This window comes from Triturus cristatus, chromosome 12 (genome assembly GCF_964204655.1).
Source record: "Triturus cristatus chromosome 12, aTriCri1.1, whole genome shotgun sequence".
Lineage (NCBI taxonomy): Eukaryota > Metazoa > Chordata > Amphibia > Caudata > Salamandridae > Triturus > Triturus cristatus.
Genome location: NC_140595.1, coordinates 30,124,296 through 30,144,822, shown reverse-complemented (window position 1 = coordinate 30,144,822; position 20,527 = coordinate 30,124,296). Strand labels below are relative to the sequence as shown.

Genomic DNA, 20,527 nt, shown 5'->3' with positions numbered 1-20,527 from the left:
GCCTTGCTTCTGTTTGTGATGCCAAATGTATGTGCTTGAGCATTAATTTACCCTTAAATCTTTTTTGTACCTGCCCTGTTTTAAAGTGCACACACAAGCCCCCTTGAAATGTTTTCACATCATTCTTGGACTGTACTCTGGAGAAATTAGTTGTTTGTTCAGTGGGTGCTTTGTTAGTGGAATGAGTAAATATACAGTTTTTGGCGAGAACTTTGTGAAATCCTTTTTGAATGTGGGTACTTGACGCACTCCATTTTAAATATTTGTTTGTCTAATGCTTTATTCATACAGTGCAGTTTTTGTTGTTGTTTTTTTTTGGTTTTATATACCGCGAACTAGACCCGAGACAACGGGTATCAGAGCACTTTACATGAGTACGAGTTTTGTTGTAGATGGACACATTCATTTTTGTTAGGTACGGGGAGATTAAGTGATTTGCCCAGAATTGCAGGATGTCTAGCGTCATTGCGGAGGCTCCAGCCTGGTTCCCCAGCTTCGAGGGCGACCGCTGTAGCTGTTAGGTCAACTCCTCTCCCACAATTCACTCTTCTGGTGATCCCTCCATGACTAGAAGAGGAGAGGGTACCTCGTGTGTTTTGTGGGCGCTTAGCCTACCATTTGAGGTTACATGCACAATTTCTTTAATTTAAAACGCAAACACTTAGGAGACTTGCTAACGTGCCCTCATAGCACTATGATATTTTACCACTAGTTTATTGGGCCCATTGCACCTCCATTTAGCACCGTGCTCTCAGCCACAGAAGCAGAGCAATCCAAGGCTTGCTTGAGTAGTTGGCGTGGGCTAGACACTCGAAGAATGCAAAACACTGAAATACCACTCAAAGATCCCACCTCAGCCAGTGCATAACTGTATAAAAAATACATGCTTTAATATACATATGCCATAGTATTATGCAAGCAATAAGGATATACAAAGAAAACCAGGAACGCTCCAGCTTATTCCTTGCCCAAGATCTGACCCAAATGTTGTTGTGGTGTTTAGACCTATAGTTAACTCACTACTGGAGGGTGTCAACAGTGTTCTTCAATGGATTGTCTTTGTGTCCACGGGCCTGCAGTCTATGGAGATGGTCCTCCGTCTCAACAATCAAAAGCACAAGTGTGTTCTTGTCATTTCTCTTCATATCGTTGGTTAGCCAATGGCTCTAGTTGCTACTCTTCAGAGGTATCCGATATCTTTTGCCTGCACTAAAGGCGGTCTGTCGTGCTATTCAAAGTGTACGTGTTACAAGGTTCAAATATACTTCTTATGAAACTTCTCTGAACCCAGTGAATTAAGTGCCACCGTAAAATCTAATGAAGAAATGGTCCCTCCGAAGGGTGTTTGGGCTGCATCGTTGCCTGATGATGTGAGGGGGTCACTAGTCAGAAGCTTCTTAGCCCACAGGGCAGTCCTTGGATCTCTGTAGATGGTCTGGTGTTCGTTCACCAGAATCCAAGTAGACCGCGCATGGTATTTAAAAGACTCCTTAACTTTTTAAACCGTTGGTCCTGGTTGGGTTTTCTCTGCGCCAGGGGTGCAGGGTCATGGGCTCGACGGTCAAAACAAAGCAGAAGACAAGAGATGGCAGATTAGAGGCAGGTATCGTGAACCGTTTGACAGATTTACATGCAGTTGGAGGGCCTAGAATCTGCACATCTTTGCCTAGTGACCCTTTTCTGGGGGAAGATAATGGAATACTTGTGGTTCTTGAGGATCCTGAAGGTCACATGGGGCAGGGGCAGGTTTCCCTTCAGTGCAGGTGGGATCCGGGGCAAATCAGGCTTACCAAACTCATTGTGAGGGACAAATTTCCCAGGGAGAGCTGGCTTTACCCTGTGTAACAGATGGGTGGGCTCTTGTCTTTGAGCAGTGAAAACCTCTGAACCGCTCCCAGAGTTCCTGGCGGGTACCTGTGCTAACTCTTTCTGCATGCAGTCCTGCGTCCACTCTCTGAGAAGGCAGGGTTCTCCTCCATGTAGGGAAGTTTCAGCAGCCTTTACAACAGGATGCATGTTTCATACTTCGCCATTGGTAAGGGGGCGTGGACAGAAGTCGAAAAGGCTGTGTCTGGAAATTGGTGCTCATAAATTGAGAGGGTGCACAGCTCTGTTCTTGGTCATAAGAAGAGCTTTTCAGGCTGGCCAGCATTTATCATAAAAGTTCACAAATCGGCTGTCTTGTTTAGCTCAAATTCTGTGAGGCTCCCGCGGTCAACAACAATAGGAGCCCCTTCTGGGTTTGTTCCAACTGACCCAGGAGCAGATGTGTGTTTCGCCCAGACAGCAGGTGTTCTCCTTTTTAGATGGAGTGCAGGTAGGAATCAAAGCAGCTGAGTGTGCTCTTGCAGAGGGAAGGTGCCGAACATCCCGACCGCTCCCCACCACCCTGCCCCCACCCCACGGGTAACCCCCCACAGGTTACTTGGTTCGAGCCTCCAGGTCACCTGTAACTGATGTAAGCTCTGACAACCCCTTCCATCAGTTCAGGTCACCTCACGTATGGAATACAAAATGAAGACACAGTCCACACACCCAGCCTAAGAACCAAGGTGTCCGTGCACCTTGTAGCCTATACTAATACCGTGTCAGTGAAAGACGCGGTTAAGGGAGGCCGGCAAAAACTTCGATCTGTGTGTGTATCACACTGTCACCACCGCATGCCTCACAAAACCAGATTAAAAGACCTAATTCTGTTTCCTTTAAAGATGGAGTACACTTTGGGCGCCCCCCTCACTCTTGTTCCCATCTGTGGTCTTAGTCTATTTTAACAGGGAGCCCCTCTGAGAGCTGCCATGATTACCTGGCTAACCGGGGCAAGTTGAAAAAGCACAGACACGATAGAAGAGATGACAGGAGAATGTGCCCTCCTAAGCCGTGGAGGGGTCTCTTTGTTTCATTAGGGTTTAAAAAGCCTGGGCATCTTTTAGAAGAGTGGAGGATGGAGCCCCTCCATTGGGATGCCATCGAGAGAGATCAAGGTATTCTAATGTTTAGCTAATACTACTCATACGAAACATACCCTCAAAAATTGGTTTGATTGGACTTGGAGAACAAAGCCTACATTCAGATTGGCAAAATGATTTGCAGTTGCTTCTTTCAGCCCTCTGTTTTTTTCCTAGGTTTATTTGTCTCTGGTGCCTATAATCAGCGGTGTCCTGCTCGCCACAGTCACAGAGCTCTCTTTCGACATGTTTGGCCTCATCAGTGCTCTGGCTGCCACACTCTGCTTTTCTCTTCAAAACATCTATTCCAAGAAGGTGAGCATTAATGTGGCTGCGAATAAATGGTGTCAGTTCCACATGCTGTAGCAAACAACACCGGTAACAGAATATGATTGGGTTCTTCGTTTAATGGCAAACTGGAGTATTTCTCAAGGCAGTCGATAGCATTAAATAGTGGTCCATCATCTGTTGGAGATGGCTAAATCTGTAGCTTTTGGCCATGGCATGGCCCATTCTAAAGATGACGTCCGTGCAATGTGTTGGAGTTGCTGTTATTGAGAGTGCTCGATATGCATTTTTGATGACTGCTGCAGTGAATCCTTCTTGCAAATTAGATTAACTGGAAAAAATGTGCCGCACAGCGCATTTCAAAGTATTTGGACTCATTATTTTACTTTTATTCAGTTATAACACTCAGACCAGATCTCATCTGTTGGAATTAGGTTTATTAAACTTTGACAACATGTGATGCCGAAAGACGTTGCTTGGCCTAATGATTTGCTGCATTATAGGTGCCCAACTTTCAAATAAAAAAATATTTGTATTGCTAGCTAATGGCACCTCATGAGTGTGGAAAATTACTTTTTATTTAAATGTCTTATTTACTGTGTGCCTTCTCTTGGCTGTTTTAAGGCTTTGGGTAACAATGTGAACTGAGGCACTGTGGCAGTACCACTCCTAAATCAGATATCAAACACTTTCATGGGTTGTAAGTTTTCTGAACATAATCACTTGATATCTAATTTTAAGAGAAAATAAAGTGAGACTGTTTTTTTTGTTGCAGTCAATTGCTTATATTCATGATAGATCTCTGTTTGAGTGGCTCGGTCCGTCTATTTCCTATATATGTTTGGGTTCTGAGTGACACACTTATGTAAAGGAAGAGGTAACCAGTAATGCTGGTAAATCATACAATAGGCTTGTGCAATTGGTCCACATGCTTAATTTGCTGTTCATAATTTAAACAAAATTGGGAGCCTGTAAGATTCAGTCTGGTTCGGTGATAGATCTGCATTGGGACTCATTATCTGTGCGCTAGTTCCCAATCTCAGCATCACCTCCGCTGCCTCAATAATGGCAACCTCTCATTCAGAAGCTCTTAGTGTAGTGGGTGCAAATTACCCTCTACATCCAGGGATTTGATACGTGCATTTACTCACACTTTTCTTTAATAGGTGATTACATTTGCCGTGGTCATATGGGTGAAATGCTTTCATTTTGTTGAGTATTCTTTAGGTTGCTTGCTCTTAGCATTGATAAATTTTGCTTTATTGTCCGTAGCATCCCACTATACAGTACACAAGCGGAAACGGAAAATCTTGTGCTCCTTTGCACAAAAGGCACCCAGAGATACATTCGGTTGAGAGGGGGAAAAAAGGATTGTGCCTGTGAAATTTGCCTCAAGCTAAAAGTATGTCTCATATGTCCTTCCATTCTGATTTCTTCTTTGACTCAGGTCTTGAAGGACACGCGCATTCATCATTTGCGACTGCTGAACCTTCTGGGATTCCACGCCATCTTCTTCATGATCCCCACGTGGGTCTTGCTGGACCTGTCCTCCTTCCTTATAGACAGTGACTTGGTAAGTTGGTGCATGCTGGACCAACATGGTTCTGTGAGGAAATTTTCAAATACAAGTGTGAAAGGGTTGTTTAAGGTTCTTGATGCTGGGGAGAGCTGCCTCATCCAAGCCTAAAGGCTTGGTGTTTCCACTACCTTCCACTTGCAGCGTTCTCCTACCCGCACTGATGCGTCAGGTGTTGCCTATCATGCATGTGTCACTTCATCCTTTAGTACAGAGGCCCTTTACCTTTTGGCTTCTATGAACCTCCAGTTAATCACTAATGTTAATGCCAAGCCATCCAAATCTGTACCCGAGCAAGATTGTGCATCTTGCAGTTTGGGAAGTAAAACTAATGCCATTTGGAACAACTGTCAGAATGGGCTGCACAGTTGTAAAGTGAAGAGCTGAATTGATTGGTAGCATCCTGTTGGTAGAAGCTTTGGTTGAGTGATATTGCAGTTCCATTCCTGTTCTTCACTGTTGCCTATAAAGTTCATATTGGAAACAAGAGCAGACATGGCAGCCGAAGGGAGGCGTGTTTATTTTATATAGTTAGATGAGTGGCTCACCCATATTGTCGGACTGGGTGTGCGTTAAGATGTTGACCACTATTTCTTAGCAAAATCTCTACAAGTTCAGTTTTGTTATTCTTGACAAACGAATGGTCCAGTGCCGCAGGCTGTCATTGGTATTCTGTTGTAGACCAGCAAATGTGAGTAAGGAAGGTCTTGCATTGGCTGAAGGAGGCCTGGGTTATACGGTTGCTTAAAGATGAGGGAGCCATATACCCCTCAATTACCTGCAGCATTAAGGTATGTGGACTAAGTTGTTGTTATGCGACTGTTCCCTCATCTAATAAATCATTCTTTAGCTGGAAAGTGTACAGATTACTGATGATCACCAGAGTTTAAGCTGCAGTTCCACAAGCTGTCAATCTCCAAGGGACAGGTAGGTTGTTTGATTCTCAGCAATATATTACATTTCATCACATTATTCATCATTAAAGACCGTGGGTTACATTAGTGGAGATCGAGCTGTGCAGTGGAAGCTAGAGAGCATTCATCTTCTTAGCACAGCTGCTGGGTGTTGACACATCTGCTGCTTTTGTTGTATCGTCCTAGTGATTATGACTGAGACAGTGCATTTAGGAGCACATGGCTTGATTATTGATTTAGTAGTGGCTAAATAGGTTCTTTTTTTTTAATTAATATTTTTATTGTCCATGACAGTTCCTTTAAAATATTCAATACATACATATCTTGGCAATGAAAAGTGAAATTGATTGAAAGCAATACATAATTCAGTTACAAAATGTATCCAATATTTCAATGTTCATCCTGTCTCTAGGAAATTTGTTAGCGCTCCCCAAATTAACAGACCAGTACGTTTCTTCCGACCCCCCCCCCCCCCCTCAATGCATACAAATTCCACTCAATTTCATAAATACGATACAGCTTAGCTCTCCAAAATTCAAAAGTCGGAGCCTCAGGTGATAGCCATTCTGTAGCAATACATAACCGTGCCACAGTCATTGCAAGAAATAGAAAATGCTTGTAATCTTTTAATACTAACTAACTATCTGTTTTTTGGCCTATTCCCAATAACATAAGTGTAGAAGAAATCTTGAAAGGACATGATAATACCTGCGACAAAAATAATTCAACTCCATTCAAAAAATGAGATAATTTTGTGCAATAAAAAAAAATATGCGCCACATCAGCTTCTGGATCCCCACAGCGAAAACATTTCCCATCATATTTATTTCCCCAATTTTCCATACGTTTAGGAGTATAGTATAGCCTAAAGACCGTCTTGTAAACTTGAGCTTTTAAGTTAGCGGCCAAGCAGATCTCTTTTGACAAGGATAAAGATTCCAAAATATCAATTTGGGGATCTCCCAACTGATTTATCCAATACTGGTTATATTTTTGGATATCATCATGTCTATATTCCATCAGGGCCAAGTAAAGTGGGGCAATCCTTTTTTGAAGACGGATCCCTTCTAATAAGTTATTAGGAGACGTCGCAATCTGATTTTTCAAACAAAAATCTCGGAGTTGAAGATACTTAAAAAATGAAGACTGTGGTAACTGATATTTATCTACCAATTCAGCATATGTCACTAATATTGCTTTATTATCATATAAACCCCCAATTTTAGAGACCCCTTTTCTAACCCATAGCTTTGCATTATTATCCCAAAAGACCGAGGGAAGTACTTTATCAGCGTCAAAGGGAGTATAATATGTAATTTTACCAAGTTTGATCAGTTTCTTAACATTTCTCCATACTCTAAACGCTGAAACCAATACCTTTAAAACGGGTGTGCTTGTAATAATGACCCTCCAGTTCCTTTAATAAGCAGCCTTTTGCATGTTCTCCCAGCAATAAAAAAAAAATAGACGGGGCGTCCGCTTCATTTTTCGGCTGGTCGCCTGTCAAAATATAACTCATCTTTTGCAAAAAACAGACATAATAATAACTTAGGAAGTCAGGCAGATTTCGTCCTCTTCTTTCTTCAGGCAGCAGTCAACCACTTCATAGCTCTACGAACTTTACCCGGAGCCCAGAAAAATTTCCCACAAATAATTTGTAGTTGCTGAATTTGTTTAAGTGAAAATTCGAGTGGAATACTTCGAAATAAATATAAAATCTTAGCAAGAACATTCATCTTGATGATATTCCCTCTTCCAATTATTGATAATTGAAATCTGCTCCATCTATCTAACGATTGCTTAATTTGATGTATAATCTCTTTCCAATTACTATCAACTTTCTCTAGCATTTGAGTTTTAATTTTAATACCTAGATACGTAACCTCCTCTGTTACTCGAGAATCAATAAACTGTATACTTTTTGTGCACAAGACTTGGGTTTTGGCAGAATTTAATTTATACCCAGATATAGCTCCAAAAGCTCTAGCTAATGATTCAATCTCCCCTATTGCCTCCCTCGGGTCAGTTGTCGTTATAGCTATATCATCTGCATATGCAAATACAGAATGTGAAATACCAGTGGCCAAAAAAGGTTTAATATAGGGCGATTTCTGTAAACTAATAATAAAAGGATGAATATACAACGCAAAAAGCGAAGGGGAGCAGGGGCACCCTTGTCGTGTACCTCTAGTTATATTGATCTTTTCAGATTTAAGGCCCATAGCAACAATTCTTGCATTAGGTGCTTTATATAAGACCTGAATTGCGGTTAAAAAAGCTTTCCCAAATCTCATCCTTCTCATCACTTCCCATAGATAAACCCACTGTACGCGGTCAAAAGCTTTTTCCGCATCGAGCAATATCAGTGCTAAGTCCCTCTTTTCCACTTCTGCTATATCAAATAGAGTAATAACTTTATTAATATGAGAGACCGTTCCTCTTTTAGGTATAAAACCATGCTGAGTGATTGTTACTAATGACGATATAACCTTGGATAAGCGGTTCGCGATCATTTTAGAATAAAGCTTACTGTCACAATTAAGCAGAGATATTGGTCGATAAGAGCCTGGTAACTCCGGTGGTTTCCCCTTTTTACTAAATACAACTATTGAAGCTTCGTTCCATGTGTTTGGAGCAATTCCGGTTTGTGCCATCCTAAACGTTTCTAACATCACAAACTTCAATGACTTAAAGAAACATTTATAAACCTCCCCCGGAATAAAATCAGGACCAGCAGCTTTGCCATTCGGTATACTACTAACAGCACTCTCCAATTCTTCCATGGTAAAAGGAATATCCAGAGCTTCTGCCGCTATTTTAGTTAGTTGATTTGATATACAGGCTTCCGATATCTGAACTGAAGTAGACTCTGACTGCTGAGTGTAAAGTTCCGAATAAAATTGATGGAAAATATCTAATATTGCCGTTGGGGCTTCACGAACCACTCCAGATTGATCCTGTAATTTCGAGATCAACCGCAAAGTCGCTTTCATTTTCAATCTTAACGCTAAAGCCGACCAATAGATTCTCCATATTCATAGATGTGTCTTCTATTTACTAAATATTTTCGAACAATCTCTTCAGCCCACACCCCTGTTATAGTCGCTTTACATTGTGCGATTTTTGCTTCCATTACGGAAATCTGCGTTAAGTTATCCTTTTTCATTATAGCTTTGGCAAGATCTACTTCTGCGGCCTTTAATAGTTCATAAAGCTCCCTCATTTGAGACCGTAATTTATTTTGATTATATAAGCCGAAATTTATCGCTTCTCCTCTAAAGCAGGCCTTAAAAGTATCCCAAACTATTGAAATGTTGTCAGTGCCTAAATTAATGTTAAAAACTCTGTCATCCACTCTGTCATATAAATTCTATATTGTTCGTCAAGACAGAGCTTCCTATCAAATGAAAAGCTTCTTATGCTACTGGATTCCTTTAAAATTGAGCATTCTATTAGTCTAGGAGAATGATCCGATGTAACTCTAGGGAAGGTTTGTATCTTTGTCTGACTTTGTATAGTCGAGGACGTAAAAAAGTAATCTAACCGGACAAATTTCTTGTGTGGTGCAGAGTAATGCGTATATCCCGGAAGGGTAGGATAACGTTTACTCCATATATCAACCAGACCGTGATCAATTACTAAATTATATAAGGCCTTAAATACTCGCGGTTTACGTCCTTTATAATGTTCTAAACCTGCCATTAACTCTCTAGTATTCAAATTGATATTAAGATCTCCACATAAAATTAGCGGAGTACTCCAATTGGCAAGTTCAATATTTAATTGCTCCAAAACTTCGGCCTCATCTATATTAGATCCATATATTGAACAGATTGTAAGAACCGCACCACGTACTGTAATTTCTGATATGGCCCACCTACCCCATTTGTCAGCTAATTTACGACCCGCCATGCAATATCCAGTTCTGGAAAGGATCATAACACCTCTAGTGTTATTAGTTTGTTGAGAAGCTACAATCAGCGTATAACCCATGTCTACTATAAGTGTCCTTTTATCCCAAGATAAATGAGTTTCTTGTAAACATAAAATATCTGGCTGAATAAACCGTATTTCTACGGCTATTCTCCGCCTTTTATTACTGAAATTGAGCCCTGATACATTAAATGAACAGATCTTAATACTACGTGCCATACAAAATTTTTCTCGAAGTCCCCAAATAACCATTAGCACTACTTAAACAATAATTCAGCAAATTTAAACTCTGAATGTAAATACATGAAACAAAAATATCCTTTTCATTGCCATCACTCTCACGTATAACTATCATGGAATTTCTTACTTTACTCCCCCACCCACCCCAATCCCTCCACCCTGCCCAGTGTCTCTTGCCCCTCCCCATCCCCTTATCTCCCCCCAGCCACCGCAAGAGTCTCCTCACCCCTCCCTTAATTCGTGCTTTAGGACACAGTCCTGTAGATGGAGATGAGCATCAGCCCTCCTCTGCCGACCCCACAGCTCAAATGAAAAAGAAAAAAAAAAAATAGTGAAGCCCTTCCTGCCGTGCAACCCCTATAGTTTTCTGAATCTAAATCATTAATCTATAATCTTAAACAAAGCATACACAGGAAGAGTAATAATAGTATAATACAGTTACCCTGATAATGGGCATTCAAATCAATAGTTGTTGACTAGTACACAATATATATAAAGAATTGAGAATCCTTCAATAGTTGTAAATATTCCTTAGCTAACATAACATACGCCTGAGCGCCCTTTTTTTTTAAATGATTCCACTAGCTGTCGCAACTGCCACCGAATGTCCATTGTATGCTTTGAGTAATCCGGTGTAGAGAAAAAAGTAAATCCGACAGCCATGGATTGAGGATTTGGCCGAGTTTGCAGATAGATGTCTTCTCTGGCTCAAACTATTGAAAGCAACAAGAAATGGTCTAGGTCTAGTTAAATTCTGGCCAGGGCGAGGTTGAATATTAAACGGAAATCTATGAGCCCTTTCAATTTCCCGTTCCCAATCCCATTTATTCAAGTTTGGAAACGCCTTCTGAAAAGATCTACTACAAATTTCCGTGGATCTTGCCCTTCATTGCCTTCAGGAATTTGCATTAATCTTAAATTATTCCGTCGAACGATTTTCCATATCAGCCAGCTTCCACAATACATCCTCTTTATTGCTACTTAGAGTCTCAGTGACCGTTTTTTGTTTAATCAGTTCATCCTCAATATTAGAGATCCTAGTTTCAGCTTCCGTGAAACGTTCTCCAAAGTCCGACTGTGCTTTCACCAGCCTTCTAATCGATCCTTGTAGTTTACGACAGGAATTTTGGATTTTTTGGTTTTCTAAAGCCGTCTTGTCCATATGACTCAAAATAGTCTGATATATGGTTGCAAGAGTAATATCCCCCACTTGTTCATCTTGAACATCAATAACTCCCTCTACCGTAGATGTTTCAGCGGCCCCTCTTACAGTGATTGGGGTGTCCTCCTCCCCGAACTCGCCGCTAACATTCACTTCATCCTCATCTGACTCACATTCACGCTCAATGGCCATTTGTTTTGAGTACTGCGTAGCCAATTCTTCACAGGAGGAGGCAGAGTTCTCTGAAACCGAATAAAAGTCCCCAGACTCAAGTTCGGAGGATGCAACTAAGACAAGTTGTTCTTGGATCAGCTATTCCCTCGTTTTTTCCACCTCAGACGATATGAGCCGACTGCTTTCTTTTCCCTCTAGACTGACACGAGGTGGAGTTTCTAAAATATTGCTATCGCTTGTGCCCCCAGTCATTGCACTAACAACAGCCGAAACATCGCTCCGAGGCGTTGCGAAGACGTTATCTGATTGAGGCTCATTGGACATCATATCTTTACGTTTTTGTTCTGCGGTGAGAAACAAAGTCGCTATAGCTTGTTTGGTTCTTCCCGAGGCCCCAGATTTAGAGTTCGGAATGGACTCCTTCTCACCTGCATTAGAGGACATTGAATCAGTAGGGTGTCCCGTCTTGGCTTCTTGGCTGCGAGCTTTTCGTGTGTGCTTCGGGGCCATTGATACTCTCCTCCGGCCGGTCGAAACTCGAAGTCAGTGCTCACTGAGCGAGCACCACGCAGTCAAGTCGCAGCACCTGTGGGAAAGCTACCGCCCAGCCCAGCTCTCCGGAGTTTCAGCAGTACAATGCGGGGACTGCCTCCGACGATGTTGGCGTTCCGGTTAACGTCCGTGTCCGTGTACCGCACTTCAGGCGCCCCCCGGATTTTCTCAAAAGCAGCCTCGTGCAATTACCACAATGTTCACGTACTGGGGATGATTTTTCGAAGTATCTTATTCCGGAGCAATATTCAACGCTTGATCATAGTCGACATCAGGTAACACACGGCAACTTATCCTAGAGCTGTGGTTTTCAGAGGAGGATCAGCTCAAGCTGCCGACACGACCGATCGTGCAGGCGCCATCTTGCCTGGCTAAATAGGTTCTTATACCAGATAACACTATTGCGGCACATCCTCGCAGTGATAAAGCGGTGCTCAGAATCTCTGCTGCCTGCGCTTGTGGTATTCTACCCACAGCCTGCTGCCTAGTAAATCTAATTTTCAATTGCCCAGAGTCAAAGCATGTGTTTCCTTTGCATCACTATTCATGTGAACAACATAGTATCCCTCCCTTAATTCAGAGGCGAGCAAAGCCTGTGGATCTTCCTGTCTCGGAACAGTCAATATGAAAGAGCTGCAGCTTTAAGAAATTGCAAAATTGCGCAGACCAGTAAGGATGTTATCGTAACAAGAGTCTCCTCCTACTTGGTTGCTGGGCATGCAGTTTCAGACAGAAATCTGTCTTGGAGCATTTAAAGGGATTCAAACTGCAGCCTAGCCTGTGGGAGGTTTGTTGGTCATGTCATCGAAGATACTAAACGTTCTTTTTTTTTTAAATAACATTACACAGTGTTACCCATAGCTTAGCACTCAAGTGAGGCTCAAATAGGAAGTGTCCTGATTTGTCGCATTTATTTACTGGCAGCATTCCATATGTGGGATATTGAACCCACCCCCTCCTATGTAGCATGCTCATCATTGGGTTCAGTTTCACGCTAGGCAGGTGCTGCAGTGCCTAGCTGACCCCCAATGGGGGTGGGGTGGTTGGGGAGGGCACTGTTGATGGGACACATGTTCTCTGCCCATGCTCATTACATGTGCATCAGTGATTAGGTGGGCATTAGTGTGGAATAGGTGAAATATTAGTGTTCTTTAAAATTGCCTTGGAAATCCCCCATGCGTTTGCTTTATTGGAGGGAGGGGGCTAGGGGGGGTTCATGCCAAGGTTAAAAACAACAAACAAGAGGGCCAGTAGAATCTTATTTGTTTGATGGTCCCTCTTTATAAGTCTACATGTTCCACGCCTCCGGGTGCCGAAACACGTCATGTGATGTTTTTGTCCAGGGCATTCTTTATATCCACCAAACCATTAGCAGGATACACTATTTTAAACTATCCCAGCTTTGTATATAATCATCACTCATGAAAAATTCGGTGGTGTGATACTGTCCGACGTGAACTCGCATGGAAATGGTCTGGTGGAGCCTACTCTGAAAAACCTAGGGCCCCACAGGAGTATAATGGAGTCTGGCGAACCCTTTAATGAATTGTGTTCTCAGAGTTGCCAGTCCTGTTACCGATTCTTACTGGTGATTATATACAAAGTAGGGGTAGTTTAATATAGTGTGCCCCCCTAATTTTAAATTAGAATTGGCATAAATCATGAATTTCAATGTTTTTATTTTTTAAATCGGATGGGTGATGTATACAATTCTCCATGTATAAGTGGATGCAGTAGAATTGCTTTACGGCTGCCGAAGAACTTTTGCATCTGGCAATTTCGTTCTTCATCTACAGCATGGGGTATTTTGTATTCCATTTAATATTATTACATGTCCTGGGCCTCAGTATGATTTCCTTTACTGTTGAACTCTTTTCCTGCCAGGCCATAACTATATCTTTATAATGAAGCTTTTGGTTTTTTTTCTTGCTGTTTTGTTCTCTAGAGTGACATGTCCCATGGAACCTGGACGTTACTGCTTCTCGTCATCAGCGGAACCTGTAATTTTGCACAGAATCTCATTGCGTTCAGCATTCTGAATCTAGTCAGTCCACTGAGCTACTCTGTGGCCAACGCCACCAAGAGAATCATGGTGATCAGTGTGTCACTTCTCATGCTCCGCAACCCTGTCACTGGCACCAATGTCCTGGGAATGATGACGGCCATTCTAGGCGTCTTCTTGTATAACAAGGTAGGTCATTAGGAGGGAGTTACTTGGTTTGTGGGTGTTTTTATGTTCTGCTGCTTTAGACTCTGCTGTAAAAAAACCTGCTGTTACCTCAATTTTTTCCACATATCGCTCTTTGGTTTTCAGACTTATCCGCATATAATTGGTCAGCTGATAATGTCAACTCATGCCCATCTGACCGGCTAGTTCTCACAAGCCCTGTATGCCTCCAGCTTATATTTGCCTTCTCGCTCGCATGTTTTCTAATGTCTGCTTCGGATCTTTTTGGATTCTGTGCCTGTTTTTTGAAGCCCCTAGAGCTAAAAAAAATTCCTCACGCCTGCTTAAAACATTAGGTGCAAAGAATAGTCTTTGCTACGTTTATCTGCAATCTTGTCTTTCACAAGGCAAATAAGCTATAGGCCCACAAATAAACCCCAAAAGATAACCATTGTAAACCTTTGCATTGTCAATAGCGCTTCTTGTGTCCACTGGTGTGATATATTCATATATTACTTCTTACAATTTTTTTCCAGGCAAAATATGATGCACACCAAGAATCTAAAAAGCAACTACTTCCCGTTGTTTTGGAGGACAATCACCTGGGTTCGCCGGAGAAGCTTCAGAATGGGATTGTGGCCTTCCCACAACACGGGGATTACCAGTACGGGCGAACGAACATCTTGACAGATCACTTTCAGTATAATAGACAAAACCACCCAACCACATACAGCTTAAATAGATACGACATTTAGGCTCTTGGTGCCCCCAGGTGGGAGCAACTGCTCCACCAGCCTGTCTCCCGAAGGCCAGCACAAACATCGGACGCATCAGTGATTCTCTAAGCACCTAATTTTAGTTTAGCTTTGCACGTTGGGGAAGTTTGTGTGTTCAGACCGGCACATCATTGTCTGCTAAGCAGATCCCCGTAGCCAGAGGAACAGAAGTGATCAAGGACAACGGTGCCTAGATGTGAAAGTTTCATGTTGGTTGTATATTTGTTGCTAATATTGGCAGAGTCTGATTCGCATGCAGAGGTTAGGTTTTTAACAGGGTACACTTGGCTAGTGTCGTCCTTTGTTTCTTAAATTAATTTCTGCAGATCTCATCATTTTTATAGCATTTTTTATATTTTCCATGCAGGGTGGGATAGGGCGTGAGGATGTATTCCTGTGAACTGTAGCAGAGTACTGTAGGCTGGAGACAAACTGGAAATGTTGGCTGTTGGTCATGCTGTGTTTATAACTTTGTAGCCAACACCACCTACTACACCTTACTGAACCCAGATGGAATCTGGTGGCAGATTGCATGAGCCTCTGTATTCTAGAGGTGCTGAGCTTGCCTGCAGATGCCGCCAGCCCCTAATGAAGAAGAAATATTGCAGATGACTCTTATAACCACCCCTTCACCAATCTTCATAGCGCTCTGTGGTGTTCAGTGGTGATAAATCTCTTGCATCTATATAAAGTTCATATCAGTTTGTTTTGAGTGAGAGTTTTGTCTGGAAGCAGACGAAGTCACGCAGGGTACATGCACTTAACAAGAAAAGTTTTTTTTGCTGCTAAGTAACTTTTTTAAAGTTTTTGTACTGACCCTAGGGATTTTATGATCGTCTAAACCCTGAGGCTCGCCATAGTTAGTGACACCAAAGGGAAATAGTCAAACTGTTAGCTGTATTCTTGAAAGAAAGTGGCCAGCTGTCAAAGTTGAGATTCAGGCTATTCCTTGCTGAAGGCATTTTAATGGAAGAAGCTGTGCTGTCCTTCTCTGTATGAAAATGCTCAACTTTTAGATGAGTCTGATTTTGGAAAAACAAAGAATTTATCCGTCACGAACAGCAGTTCTTGGCCATTGATTGGCCAATTTTTCCATAAGTGAAACTCCCACAAATAGAAGACACCAGATTTTTGAGCTCAGAAGAGGAGTTACATGATCAGATTGGTGGGCCTCAGTCACACATCTGAGCTTTCCTGCAAAGAAGACCTTTATGAAGTCTTGGGTGTAGCACGTTTCTATATTCCAGATTAAGGTCATCCGTAGTTGTTACAGCAGATGTTGAACCTAACTAGACATAGAGTAACATCTTCCCTTATTTTACTCAAAGTTGGGAAAAAGAAGTCACCCATGACAGCGGCAATCGCAGGAATATTCTTTGTGTCCTGTAATTCCATCAGATCTGTAATATAGACCTGTGTTAAGGACAGACTATTTCTCATGTTTGGTTCTGTGGCTGATATTGGAGGCCTCTGATGCCATCCATGGAGGTGGAGGGCCATTCTGTAAGTCTCATTTGAACTCCAGATTGTTTTTTGTGGATCTGGAGGAGTCTTTTTTTTTTTTTTTAGGCGTCAGTAATAACTGGTGTGATTAAAAACATTTGTGAATACCTCTTCAGTTTACTTTTGTAGATGAGAAATTAGGTATGTCCGGTTACTCAAAACATTTATCATCCTAATAGGATTAAATAAGCGCACCAGAAACACGTAAAACCAAAAACAACTGTAAATCTCTGAGCTGAAAATGCATCCTTAACTTTCTTTGCTTTTGATATTAATGAAACAGTCACATTTTTCAAACAGTTATGTTTTGTTTTTATATCGCAATGTTGGTAAGAGTTTTGTTTGTTAAATCTGCTAGCAATTCCATTCCCTGGTTGAGGAAATTAAGTGTTTTTCAGTCCTGGTTTGACTGTACAGCAATGCTGCTTCTGTTTAGGTTCATTGCTTACTTTCTGGTGATGTGAAGGTTGCAGTCTTTTTATTTTTCATTAAGAGGGACAACTTTTTTTTTTCTCCAAAAAGATTTGCTCGTTTGCATTGTAGTCTCTTAAAAACTTTATATAGTCAACTGAAATAACGGGCTATAAAATGGCAGAATAGCTTTGCTCTTTTAAAACAATGGGAGTAGGTTACGATTGATCAGTCTATGCGCGTTACCAGCTCTTCCATAAGGATGGTCTTGTACAGTAAGAGGCTGCCAATCTGAGCCCCTATAAGTAATGCCCTGGTCGCCAAAGCCTTTTTGGCTAGGAGTTACTACTGATTAAGTGGAGCTTTTGTCCACACACGTTGAGACGCCTACGTTGGTAGCTTAGTTCTATGTCCCCCACTACCATGAATTGTAATATAATTAATTGGATTTTGTACAGCGAGTGTGAGTTTATTAAAGCACAAATTATGTGACAGATGTCCTGCACAAAAATGCAAACTTCCTGTTGCTCGAATACAAGTTTGTAGCAGGCCTGCGCTGGTTCCAGTTTGGAAAGAGCCTGTTTTTAGGAAAATCATTGACATTCAGGTGGTCACTGTTCACTGTGTGTGCCAGGGAGAGAATAGTGTAGGTGAGCAGCCAGAACCAAGATAGTTTTTTTTCTGGCTCTGGATATCAAGCAGAAACTTGAGTTTTCTTATAATTTTAGTTTCATTGAATGAGCACTTCTCACATTGCACACACCTTTATACGGGAAAGAAATAAAGTTGTGAAGAAAAGATTCTCTTACAGCTCAAACACAGAACGGTTATTGGGTACCTCACTGTAACACTGATCACAGCTGCTGCGTCCGTTTGAATCCAGGTAGGATGGAGGGTCATACATATGGAAAACCATGCTTGGAAGAGTTCATTGAAGGCTTGTTATCTTATAAGCTTTTCCGCTATTTCACAGAAATCATTGGCGGTTTCTCTTTTTCATGACTCGTAGAACTACAGTGGAGTAAAATTGCATGGAAGTCCAGCTACACCATACTAAAGAGGTGTCTAGCAACTGGCTTTAGGAGCCAGCAGTGATCTATTGTAAAAACTCACCTAAATCGAAAGAAGAGTGTTGCCTGTTTTCAAATGCAATGTAGTCATCAACCCTCTGCTCCTCCCTTCCGCTTGAGGATTGCAAGATTTGAAATTATTTTCCTGCATTTAATGTCTATGCTTAATGGCATGGTAGATTATGTAAATATTACAGTTAATAGATTTTAAATCTAAGCTAAAACTGAGTTCATTGGAACACCTGTTAACCTCCCTTGGATCACTCAAATTATACACCGTTTAAATGTTAAAGGCAGCCACAATTGATGCTGTCCAACAGCAGAGTATGACTCCCTCTTAAACCTGCATAAAATTCTCCTGGTTTCCCTTTTTCGACTTACTCCGACTGGCCCCAAGCAATGGCTAACTCTAAATTGAAGCCTAATGCATGCGACTTTCAAATCAGGATGGAGTTTATGACGTGCGCGCATTGAGTACTGTTCTTTTTTGTGTAGATTTTCTTTTCTTAGACGAGGCACTCAAGATTTTCAGATGTAAATGAAGAAATGTAATATGTATTGTGAAAGGAATCTCTTGTCTGTGGGAGATCAGTTACATTTAGAACTGTGAGGGCACTGGACAGTCACAGAGACGATGGCTCTGATTGTTTGATGCATCTTTGCCATTTGTTAAAAGAAGATGAGTTGTGGTCCAACACGGAATGTTAATGAAGCAATGTTCGGTATAATGGCTGCCAGAAATGCACTCTGTGGTGAAAACAACAATAACCAGATTAAGAATACTTATGGCGTCTCTTTGAATTACTTCTCAGAAGCATAGGAAAAGTTGTAAACACAATGGTTTACCTAGATCACAATGTCTACATGAAAGTTAACTTTTGTGTTGCTGATCATACAAGCTTTGCTAATTTTCTTTCTTAGTGTTTCAGCTACAATGTTAGTCTGTACTGTACCATTTCTCAAATGCATTGAAGATTATCCCAGGTGGCCTTCCGGAAAGGTTTTTTTATTTTTTGGATCTATCAAGCTAATGTACTATAAAAGATGCAGAGATCTTTGTGGCCAGTCAGCAGTGTTCAACCTGTTAAATAGAAGAACGGAATTTTATTATTGTTTGGCACATCCTGTAAAATGTCAACTGTTCTTACTTTAATGTTGCATCAGCCATAGAGTTCCTCATTTGCTTTTGAAATGTATCTCAACCTTTAACTAGACATCCCAGTGTTGTACACTAAAGTTACCTAAATTACTCTGAAAAAGAAGCGGACAGTGGCAAACGGAGGTCATTGCTCAGTGCGCCGCTCAGTAATGACTAAATATACTGTTCCTCTTTAAGTATGTTGTGAGTATATGTAGCATCCCTGGTGTTTATGTATATAAGTGTACATACCCTTATGAAGTAAATGGTCTAATTCCAGGACACTTGATAAATCTACTGTATATAAAGGTCTGGCAAGCAACAGAGAGAATCTGTTTACCAACACTATATGTAAATCAATTACATCAAATAAATTATTAAAATATGATAGATATGTTAAGAAGACAGGTGGGTGATTCTGTTCAAATATCTATGAACTGATACATCCAATAACCAGATTTACTTCGCAGGTTGGCATTTTCCAATTTGAGAGAGTTTGCTGAAAATACATATTTCAAGACCAGGGTGTCCTGCTTCTGTTTCATATGAAATTCAGTGTCTCTTGTGTTTGCGATTTGGTGACAGAGCAGGTTCTAGTTGGTCTGCTGATGGGGTGTGCTGTTTGTTGATATGGTGGTACTTGTGTTCTTTTCTCGTAAAAAGTGCACAGATTCAAGTTGGCGTTTCCAGTGGACAGGTTTTTCCCTCAAAAGACGATGGGAAGAAAACTTTAGAGAAAGCTAAAAGGTGTGTGTAATAGAGCACTGCACGTTGAGTCATGCCTGCATGCTTTATGCCTGGAGAAGTGGTGGTGTGATAAGATATTTGCAGCTTGTTCGTGTCATACGTGCTTTCAAGCGTATTCTTCAGTGTGAAATAGGAAGCCATGCACCCTCCTCCCCTGGAGTTGCAATTGGTGCACAGTTTTGCTGCAGTATTTGAGCAAAGCATGTGTTTGTTCCCCCTTAAAATGATTAGTGGGTGTTCCTAGAATGCCTCCCTGCACTCTTTATTGGTGGGCGCAAGTGGCATGGTGTGGAATAGTCCCTGCTATTCGTGCGTCATCCCTACCTCTGTTGTGTGACCCTTGATAGTCTTTTTAGAAAAGGGATCATAGAAGTGAGTTCAGGTGCAGTGTAAGGCTATCTTGATGTGGGTTGCCTCGCAAGCCACCTGTGAACCTTTCGTAACATCTATTTAACTTTAGTAACAGTCTGCCTTCTTATAGAACATGCCTAATCCTCATGGCTCTAGTAGACCAGACCTGGCTATGAAGTAGATGTAATGTATATTTCAGATCATGTTTTGAAAAGGTGGCATGTGGTCAGTAAGTTAAGCATGCCTTTCAGGGTTTAAGTTTGGAAGACACTGGGGCATTCTGTTAGTGCTCTTACACACACTGGTCTGTGACGCCATCTTTTAGTCAGGCGGCACTTAGTTATTGTGGTGTTAATAGAAATAAAGTTATTGGCTTATTGATTTAGTTCTCATCAGTGTAGTGGCTGCTGCAGGGTTGAGACTATCTTGTATATTTGTACATTTCTAAGCCTCGGGTGTGATTTTTGACTGGTGGATGCTTTGCATCATATGAAGCCGGAGCCAAAGTGAAGTTTTTTCTTGGAGAACTAAGAGCAATATTGGGGAAAATGGAAAAGCAGTGACTACTAAATGGGGAAGC

General features: G+C 41.4%; 1 protein-coding gene across 1 annotated transcript in view; it reads left to right on the top strand.

Annotated features, from left to right (window-relative positions):
• The window catches only part of SLC35E1 (solute carrier family 35 member E1), a 49,387-nt gene extending 30,133 nt beyond the window's left edge, over window positions 1–19,254 (top strand). Inside the window, exons 3-6 of the mRNA XM_085638995.1 lie at window positions 3,123–3,260; window positions 4,681–4,806; window positions 13,730–13,975; window positions 14,488–19,254. Coding sequence (XP_085495121.1) covers window positions 3,123–3,260; window positions 4,681–4,806; window positions 13,730–13,975; window positions 14,488–14,706 — 729 coding nt within the window. The 3' untranslated portion in view covers window positions 14,707–19,254. The remainder of the gene's footprint in view (window positions 1–3,122; window positions 3,261–4,680; window positions 4,807–13,729; window positions 13,976–14,487) is intronic.
• Window positions 19,255–20,527: the final 1,273 nt, after the last annotated feature.